This window comes from Argentina silus (assembly GCF_951799395.1).
Source record: "Argentina silus genome assembly, chromosome: 17".
Lineage (NCBI taxonomy): Eukaryota > Metazoa > Chordata > Actinopteri > Argentiniformes > Argentinidae > Argentina > Argentina silus.
In genome coordinates, this window is record NC_139671.1 from 4469930 (window position 1) to 4480450 (window position 10521).

Consider the following 10521-nt stretch of genomic DNA (forward strand, 5'->3'; position numbering starts at 1 on the left):
ATCATTTTTGATGAGCTCAGAGTTAATGGTTTTAGCAGACACTCTTGGCCGGGCCGGGAGGACACAGCCAAAACAAACGACATACCCAGCATTCCCCTCACCTGACATCAGCAAACTCATTTGCCAGTCGCCGTCTCTATGGCGACTCATCCGTCTTCATTGCAGCTTGTCCTATGGGCTATTGCTCCCTGTGGGGATTAATAAAGTTCTACTAAATTAAATTGAAGCAAATTGTCTGGCAGTGAAGGTCTGAATCTGTATTTTACTTGGTGACCACTGGGGAGAAATGAAAAGAACATGGGAAATCCTTTATTTGAAGGTCCGCTTATAAACCATAATAGTTTGTTCACCGTTCGTAAACAGTTTGTAAATCATTACGTACCTTCATCATCAGGACCTGTTCATGTACTCAGTTTATGAAGGTATTTACTGTGATGTTTTTAAACCAGGGACCACCATTTTAAATGAGCTCTCTCCGACACATTTACCTTGATGTGTAAACAGATTGTGTTGATACATGTGAACTATCTCAGTTAGCTGAATTGACTCGATAACATTCAAACAAATAAAATGTTGATGGATAAAAAACTATATGATTACATATGTATGTAAGGAGTTTATAAGACTTTCAAATGGAGTGTTCCTGACAATGTGTCCAGTTGTGACTAGAGGGAACCTTTTAACGTGGATACTACACCAATCAGTATAACGCACTATGAACCAGTTATGAAACATTATGAACCAGTTATGAACCAGTTATGAAACATTATGAACCAGTTATGAACCAGTTATGAACCATTATGAACCATTATGAACCAGTTATGAACCAGTTATGAACCATTATGAACCATTATGAATCACAACAGCATTCTACTTGGTGTGTTGAGTGAGGGAGAGAGACAGCCTATTGGTCCTCTCTGTGAATGGTAACCCCGCCCCTCTCCGACCCTCCGCCCCCTTCAGGAGAGAACATGACTATACTAAACACGGCTGATTGGTTGCTGGGTTGCAGCAGCCCGCCCCCGGCCCTGAGCTCAAAGGACTATGGTACAGCACATGTGTGTGTGTGCGTGTGTGTGTGTGCGTGTGTGTGTGTCCCTAGTCTGCTCTGCTGTGGAGTGTTTTCTGGTTTGGTTTCTCAGTTCAGGTCCTGGAGACCTGCTATCCATAACAGTTTTTTTTATTTTTTTATTTTCTCATTTTAATAATCAATTAAATGACGAAAAATTTAATTATTTGAAGTATTCCCGGTAAGTAAGCATTTGAAAAGCTAGCATGTGTGTTTATGCTTCTCTGACAGTATATGTCTAAGATAGGTGATTCAGTATCCATCATACACCACACATTGGGTCTCCAGGATCAATGCTGAGAAACCGTGTGTGTGTGTGTGTGTGTTGTGTTTGTGTGTTTGTGCATGCGTGCGTGTGTGTATGTGTTTTTGAGAGAGAGGGAGACTTTGTTCTTGATGCACGGTAGCTTGGAGCAGTTCTTCAAGACATCTGCGTGTGAGGACCCGGTTGGCGTGTGCAACCACATGATCTCGTAACTGTCCAATCTTTTATTTTTTTATTTTTCTCTTTACCCTCCTCTTCTGTCTCAGTCAAATCAGAGCCTATGAACAACAGTGAGACAGCCACTACCACAGGAGACACAGTACTGGACACTTACGCAGGCTCAGGTAACACACACACACACACACACACACACACACACACACACACACACACACACACACACACAAACAAACAAACACACACATAGCCTATTCATGCATACGTATGCACTCAGACACACACAGTCCCCCTGTTGCCGCAGTCCGCTGGTACCCTTGCTGAAAGCTGTTATCCCGCTATAGCCTGCCCTTGGATTGCGTCATGAGAGAGAGAGAGAGAGAGAGAGAGAGAGAGAGAGAGAGCGAGAGAGAGAGAGCGAGAAGAGAGAGAGAGAGAGAGAGAGAGAGAGAGAGAGAGAGAGAGCGAGAGAGAGAGAGAGAGAGAGAGAGAGAGAGAGCGAGATTGTTGCGCCTGTCTTTTTTTAGACTCAGTCCTGAACTCATTTTGTTTTAGTCTGCCTCTCTCTCTCTCTCTCTCTCTCTCTCTCTCTCTCTCTCTCTCTCTCACATACGCACATACAGCAACCATGCAGCCCCCTACAGAGAGGGTTTAAACCCAGCGGGTGGGTTGTCATCGTTGGGGCCTGACATCTCCATGACCACAATCAGACATTTTTTGTTGGACTTTATGCTTTTATTTTCCCGTTGTTTACCTTGTGTTGTTGTTTGTTTGTTTGTTTGTTTGTTTGTTTGTTTGTTTTTCCTCAGTCATCACCAGCAGTGGATACAGCCCTCGCTCTGCACACCAGTACTCTCCACCCATCTACCCCTCAAAGTGAGTCTAGTTTATCACACCCACAATCATTTACCCCGTTTACCCCATTTCCCCATGTACTGTACTCTACTGCACCCAGCTTACCCTTAAGGTAGGTATTGTTTTCCCCTACGCATTTACCCTGCTCACCTCATTTACCCTGTGTTATCTTACTCATTTACATGACTACATCATCAGTATGTTTTTTAGGCCGTTTTTAGCTGTTACATTCAAATCAGGCCTTGGTTCAAATAGTGTTCCAAATCATTTCAGACGTTAAGCTGTGCTTGATTGAGTTGCCTGGCCTAATCGAACCAATGGAGTAGTCCAAAAACTGCAAATACTCACCCATCGGGCACTCCAGGCAGGCTCAAACAAACGCTCAAAGTATTTGAAAATCATTTGAAAAATGTTTTGACCTTGATCTGACTGGGCTCCTCCACCCTCCTCCACTCTTCCCTCCTCTACCTGTCCTAACTCTCCATCTCTCTCCCCAGGCCGTACCCCCACATCCTGTCAACGCCAGCGGCCCCGCCCATGCCAGCTTACGCCGGCCAATCACAATTCAGCAGCATGCAGCAGTCTGCGGTCTACACTGCCTACTCCCAAACAGGCCAGGCCTATGGCCTGTCTACCTACGGTAATCACACACACACACACACACACACACACACACACACACACACACACACACACACACACACACACACACACGTCTCTCTCTCCACCTGTCCTCTTTACGCACTGTGTATCTCTCACAATCTCCTTTATCTCTCCACTGTCACTCTCATTCATCCCTCTCTCCCTCCTTCATTCATCCCTCTCTCCCTCCTTCATTCATCCCTCTCTCCCTCCTTCATTCATCCCTCTCTCCCTCCTTCTGACTTGCCATTGTACAGTATAATGCAGACATGTTTTGTTGATAGTAGTTGTCTTATTATCTCTCTCCATCTCTCTCCCCCCCCCCCACCTTCTCTCTCTGTCATAGACCTAGGTGTCATGTTGCCAGGCATCAAGACGGAGGGCGGTCTCTCCCAGACCCAGTCTCCTCTACAGACAGGCCTGAGCTACAGCCCCGGCTTCACCACGCCCCAGCCCGGACAGACAGCCTACTCACCCTATCAGATGCCAGGTCTGTTGCTAACCGTCCAATCGGATGGCACGACAGTGTGAATTTTACAGAGCGCTTCTCCAAGTGTCCGAAGCGCTTCACATAGCAAAGGCGGGAACCGCCACTACTGATGTGCAGCGCCTGTCTTAGTGATGCTTGTCAGCCATTTTGGCATGGATGCAGGCAGAATGAATAGAGTGTGTGATTAAAGTGAGGTGTTTTTGGTTGTTGACGATGGTGCTGGATTGTTGATGACGGTGTTGTTTGTAGCTTGTGACAAAGGGGCGTGTCTCCATCTCTCCAGGCTCCAGTTTCACCCCCTCCTCCGGCCTCTATGCCAGCAACAACTCTGTGTCTAACCCAGCCGGCTACACCACCTCACAGCAGGTACTGTATGTGTGGATGGATGTGTGTATGTATGTGTGTATGTATGTGTGTATGTATGTGTGTATGTATGTGTGGATGGATGTGTGTATGTATGTGTGTCTGTATGTGTGTCTGTATGTGTGTCTGTATGTGTGTATGTATGTGTGTCTGTATGTGTGTATGTATGTGTGTATGTATGTATGTGTGTATGTATGTGTGTATGTATGTGTGTATGTATGTGTGTCTGTATGTGTGTCTGTATGTGTGTCTGTATGTGTGTATGTATGTGTGTCTGTATGTGTGTATGTATGTGTGTATGTATGTATGTGTGTCTGTATGTGTGTATGTATGTGTGTCTGTATGTGTGTATGTATGTGTGTATGTATGTATGTGTGTATGTATGTATGTGTGTATGTATGTGTGTCTGTATGTGTGTATGTATGTGTGTATGTATGTATGTGTGTATGTATGTATGTGTGTATGTATGTGTGTATGTATGTGTGTATGTATGTGCAGTGCACTCCAGAAGTATTGGAAAGAGGAAGCATTTTGTCTTCTTTTAGCTCTATACTCCAACAGTTTGGGTTTTCAAATCAAACAATTACTATGAGGTTAAAGTAGAGATTCTCGGGTTTAATGTAATGTTTTTCTTTCAGATTGGGCTCACCATTTAGAAAGTACAAAATGTTTTAAACATACTCCCCCTATTTCAGTGCTCCAAAAGTATTGAAAAAAATCATATCATGTCCAAATGAAGTACTCATGTTTAGTATTTGGGCGACAACCCTTGCATGCAATCCTTGCATAACCCTAACCCTAACTGACCGAAGTCTGTGACCCATTGACCCCACCAGATGCTGGATATCTTCTCTGGTGATGCTCTGCCAGGCCTGTACTGCAGCCATCTTCAGTTGTTTGTTTTGAGGTCTTTTTGCCAAAAATCAGTAAATTAAATGCATGTTCAATTGGATTCAAATCTGAATAATTGACTTGGCCAGTCAATAACTTTCCGCTTGTTGGCCCTGAAAAACTCCCTTTGTTGTTGCTATGGCAGTATGTTTGGGGTAATTTTCTTACTGTATGATGAAGCTTTTTTTTCTTTTTTAATGATGTCACAAACTGTTGATTTTGGTAAGTCTAAGGTTTTGGCTATGCTTCAGATTGATTTTTCTGATATAATAGCTTCCTTGACTTTCATAGACGTCTCTTTGGTCCTTATGTTAACAGACACCAATAGCAGACGCCAAAGGCAAACACAAAGCCTAGAATCAATACTAGACATTGACAGCTCTCTTATGCCTGAACAAATTATATGACGGAACACACCTGACTAACCATAAACGCCCGTCAAGCCAATTTTCAGAGAATATAACCAGAGAATATACCCAGCGTCTGGTGGAGTCAGTGGGTCGCAGACATCAGGCAGTTATTGCATGCAAAGGACTGCCGACCAAATATTAAACATGAGCGCTTTATTTTGACATTATATTATTTTTGCGTGTGTTTATGTGTGTTGTCCTAAAACATGCAAGGCTTTTCCTACTGTTCTAGAATCATTCCCAAGTATAGCATTCTACATCACTGCTACCTCCAGAAATAACTCAGCGCAGTGTACTTGAAGGCCATGACCCTTGACGAGAAAAAAGAAAAGAAAAACACAAGATTAGTCATTTTTAAAAGCCTTTTTCGCTCTGAATATTTCTCCTGCACTTTATGATAAATTGTGCTCTTGTAGAAAAGTACTTAACTGGGGGATTTTAAGGCTGGAAATGATGGATGTGGTTGTTTAAAGAAAGAAAGGCGAGGTTTGGCTTGGTTGTGGATGAGGTGAGCGAGGCAGAGATTTGTGTGTATATGTGTGTGTGTGTGTGTGTGTGTGTGTGTGTGTGTGTGTATATATGTGTGTGTGTGTGTGTATTTGAGGGTTTATTGGTACTTCTGGAGATGGACGCAGTGACAGCTTTAGTGGGCGCACTCGTAAAACGACCCATCTCCATTTGGTCTGTAAAAACCCACAACACAAGGCTTTAATTGTTGGGGAAGATATGAAAGAAGGGAACGAGGGAATAAAGAGGACAGAAAAGAGGGGGAATGGTAGTAAAAGCTTCTCATCAAAGACCGGTCCGGTCTGAGCAGCTCCAGAACCCCCCTCTCTCTCTCTTTCTCTGTTTTCTCTTTCTCATAATCACTGTCTCATGGAAGAATCTGTGGGTCTTTGAGATGTAACTAAAACAATCATGGCGTAATGCCATACTGATGTCCACGGGTGTGGGTGTGTGTGTGTGTGTGTGTGTGTGTGTGTGTGTGTGTGTGTGTGTGTGTGTTGGTTTCAGTGGAAGGAGTCACACATTTCTGTTGAGCACTCACCCCAAACCCAACTTCATACAACCGTAGATATGATTGATCTTCCACACTGTGATCTTGTTTACCAGCCATGTGTTGTTGTTTATTGTTTACATGCTGTTTACATGTATTGTCATGTGTTTGTGTTGTTTTCTGCAGGACTATCCCTCATACACAACATTTGGCCAAAACCAGTACGCCCAGTATTACTCCGCCTCCACCTACGGGACATACATGACCTCCAATAGCATGGACGGAACTGGCTCCTCATCAGCCTATCAGCTGCAAGACTCCGCCCCCGCCATGACCGGACAGGCCGCTGAGCTCCACCCAGGTAAGGCCCCATCCAATCAGAGCGCACACATAGAACCAGAATGACCAGAATGGACATACTTTAAGGGATTTAGTATTTGAGAACAATTTCGTTACGTCTAATTCTTCCTTAGTAGAATCCAAAGTGATAAAAAAAAAATAGAGGAAAGATACACAGGTGGCGATGAGAAAGAGTAAACATGGTAGAGATGTGCTGCATGAAGGCAAAGAAAAACTTGTTAACTTAAATAAAGCTATGTCATCTGGTTTGCATTTCCTGAGTTTGCCTCTGAAATGGTCCCCTGGTTTCAACCTCAGCCGAGGCTGAGCTCAGGACTGGTAACTGAAGACTCGTTTTGGTCTCCTCTGTCCTCCAGTCCTTTGATCCTGGTCTGTCCAGAAACAACCCCTAACTCCACATTGTCTTATGACAGATAAGCACAACTGAAAAATAATCGCGTAGCTGTGAGGTTGGATGGGTCTTACCAACATTGCAAAAATACCACCTCGCCAATTCTTTTGCCATCCCGCTCATACCTCTGCAATTCCTTCGGACGTAAACGTAAAAGTGCAGGGACTACGAGGCCAGGGCTTGTTTCTGAACAGGCCATACATTCATTTCTCATACAGTCTCATTTTAAACGCTGGAGTGTGGGTAATTTCAGTACAAATAAAATGATTCATCCATGATGATGGACTGCAGAAAGGAAGCCTCAGACTGCTGTAACCGTGGTTACCTGACACCACGCTAGCTCATCTGAATGCCTGTATTTACGTTAGCCTTAGCGACTTGATTAGAACGACCAGAGCTAGTCAGAGAAAAGAGGGAGCGATGGAGGAGAGGAGGAGGGGAGAGGAGGGGAGGGGAAGGGAGAGGAGGGGAGAGGAGGAGGGGAGAGGAGGGGAGAGGAGGGGAGGGGAGGGGAGAGGAGGAGAGGAGGAGGGGAGAGGAGGGGAGAGGAGGGGAGAGGAGTAGAGGAGAGGGGAGGGGAGGGGAGGGGAGGGGAGGGGAGAGGAGGGGAGGGGAGGAGTAGAGGAGAGGAGGAGGGGAGAGGAGGGGAGGGGAGGGGAGGGGAGAGGAGGGGAGAGGAGGGGAGGAGTAGAGGAGAGGAGGAGGGGAGGGGAGGGGAGGAAGAGGGGAGAGGAGGGGAGAGGAATTGGAGCATACTAGGATGTAATGGGCCTTGGAATTTTCCTTCTTTTCTCCTCTCACTTTTTCACTCTGACTCTTTTTTTCTCACATTTTGAGTTTATCTTGGCAGAGATTCAGGAGTTCTGATTAAAAGAGCTTATCATTCTCTTACTGTCTCACTTCCCTCCCTCCCTCCCTCTCTCTCTCTCTCTCTCTCTCTCCCTCCCTCCCTCCCTCCCTCTCTCTCTCTCTCTCTCTCTCTCTCTCTCCCTCCCTCCCTCCCTCCCTCCCTCTCTCTCTCTCTCTCTCTCTCTCTCTCTCTCCTCCCTCCCTCCCTCCCTCCCTCTCTCTCTCTCTCTCTCCCTCCCTCCCTCCCTCCCTCTCTCTCTCTCTCTCTCTCTCTCTCTCTCTCCCTCCCTCCCTCCCTCCCTCCCTCCCTCTCTCCCTCCCTCTCTCTCTCTCTCTCTCTCTCTCTCTCTCTCTCTCTCTGTCTCCCTGATTGAGACATAACAATATAAGAGCTGATGCTAAGCGTCTGGTTCTGGTTAGAACACCACAGTGGGAGCATATGAAGAGTGTGTGCGTGTGTGTGTGTGTGTGTGTGTGTGTGTGTGTGTGTGTGTGTGTGTGTGTGTGTGTGTGTGTGTGTGTGATCTTTGTTTTACTTTACTTTAATAGTAGTGGCAGTTTTATTTATTTAGCAATTAGCAATTATTTAGCAATACATATTTATCGACATTTCAGTGTATGTGTGTGTGTCAGAGTTAGCTACAAAGCTAATGTACATCTGTAATCCCTGTGTTTGGTCTTACATGTGTGATAACGGTCCATACCCTCTGCAGAGGCAGCAGAAGTTCCCAGAACTGTAGAACTAAGCTGTGACCCAATAATAATCCAGTATGTGTGTGTGTGTGTGTGTTTGTAGGGGACTTTGAAACGGTGGAGAGCCCCTCAACCCCCATCAAAGAGCTGGACGACCGCGCCTGCCGGAGTGGGGGGGGCAAGGCCCGGGGGAGGGGCCGCAAGAACAACCCCTCCCCGCCCCCCGACAGTGACCTGGAGGTAGGGGGAGGAACGGCGTACTTACCCATCTCATCATTACACACTGGTTATATGGCAGTGAGCCAGTCAATAGCGTTTGGCAAGGATTATCTCAACAACATGATCATCATCGTTGTCGTTATCACAACACTCACATTCAACGAAATGATCACCGTTATCATGGTCATTTTCATCATCTTCATCATCATCATCATCGTTATCATTATCATGGTCATTTTCATCATCTTCATCATCATCATCATCATCATCATCATCATCATAACCATTGACATGTCATCATTGCTCTTTTACAGTATCATCTCCTTAATTCATCTCTCTCTCTCTCCCTCCCACCCCCCCCCTCCCTCCCTCCCTCCCACCCCCCCTCCCTCCCCCCCCTCCCCCCCTCTCTTTGTAGCGGGTGTTTGTGTGGGATCTGGATGAGACCATCATTGTGTTCCACTCCCTGCTCACCGGCTCCTACGCGCAGAAATACGGCAAGGTGAGACGTGCTCTTCGGATGGACTGTACTGTTCTTCTACTTGTAACTTCTCCCTCCTTGCAGCAGAGAACACTCCTCTGGTTCCCCAGCACTCCATCAGCTCTTGGCTCCTCCGTCTCTGTGGTCAGGGTTACGTGGTTTTATTGGGTGATGTAGTTTCCTGTGGCATCGGAATCGAGTGTTTTATAGCTGGGGTTTGTGGGTGCTGTAGTCCTCTGTAGTTGTGGAACATAGATTTTGGTAATGAGGTTTTAACGGGTGGTGGAGGAGCCCCAGTGTGTTGTAAATAGGCAAGTGTGTGTGTGTGTGTGTGTGTGTGTGTGTGTGTGTGTGTGTGTGTGTGTGTGTGTGTGTGTGTGTGCGCACCTCCACACATGTTGAGAGTCTGTATGCTGGTGTGTGTGTGTGTGTGTGTGTGTGTGTGTATATGTGTGTGTGTGTGTGTGTGTGTGTGTGTGTGTGTGTGTGTGTATGTGTATGTGTGTGTGCGTATGTGTGGACCTGTGGAGCTGTAATTCTCCCTGGTTTGTGTTGACTTGGCTGGGTCGGGACACTGAAGAGCTCCAAAGGACTATAGTTTTTATAATGGATGTGGGCCTGGGGAGGAGCTGGAGTTTTTTCTTTTTTTGGTGTAGCAGTTAAAGACCATGTTGACCAAGAAACATATATTTATTTATATTTAGTTTACTTTGTGGGTCACAAGGACCCTCAACTACATGTATGTGCCGCTGGACTAAAGCATAACGTAGGAAACACGAGGCTGCAGTACGTCTTCAGTGCTGGTGGTCTGGATAATTCACCCTACTTCCTGAACGAAATTATTTGAATTTGAATAAACTTTATTGATCCCCCAGTGGGGAGATTGGTTAGAAGGAAAAGGGTTTCTGGGTAAAGGTAGACTCAAGGCAAGGCAAGGCAAGGCAAGGCAAGGCAAGGCAAGGCAAGGGAACTTTATTGATATACTTTCTGTTGATACTACCATTGAAGGTTTACTGATCAACTCTAGAGAAAAACCTTCAATGCATATTCAACTCTTAAATATTGTCACATGTTAATATAATATCGGCCATTAGCTGATGCTTTTATCCAAAGCGACTTACATTGCAGTGAGTGCATACATTTCAGTATGTATGGTCCCAGCGGGAATCGAACCCACAACCTAAGCGTTGTTAGCGCCATGCTCTGTTTTGAGAGCAAAGGGAGGCCCTACCCAGTATTTAGTATAGTGTTCCTAATAAAGTGTTCGGTGAGTGTATTATCACGTGATAAAGCTCTCAAGTTGCAATGGCACTTCTAATTCAAAGTAGTTGAATGTTTATAATGTTTTTTTTCTACAATCTTTTTTAAA

The 10521-nt window shown here is 45.5% G+C and overlaps 1 protein-coding gene across 1 annotated transcript in view; it reads left to right on the forward strand.

The window, feature by feature from the left end:
• eya4 (EYA transcriptional coactivator and phosphatase 4) overlaps nt 1–10521 on the forward strand; it is a 27291-nt gene that overhangs the window by 10941 nt on the left and 5829 nt on the right. Inside the window, exons 4-12 of the mRNA XM_083688778.1 lie at nt 964–1047; nt 1601–1678; nt 2321–2387; nt 2864–3006; nt 3355–3498; nt 3782–3864; nt 6346–6520; nt 8556–8692; nt 9090–9198. Coding sequence (XP_083544904.1) covers nt 964–1047; nt 1601–1678; nt 2321–2387; nt 2864–3006; nt 3355–3498; nt 3782–3864; nt 6346–6520; nt 8556–8692; nt 9090–9198 — 1020 coding nt within the window. The remainder of the gene's footprint in view (nt 1–963; nt 1048–1600; nt 1679–2320; nt 2388–2863; nt 3007–3354; nt 3499–3781; nt 3865–6345; nt 6521–8555; nt 8693–9089; nt 9199–10521) is intronic.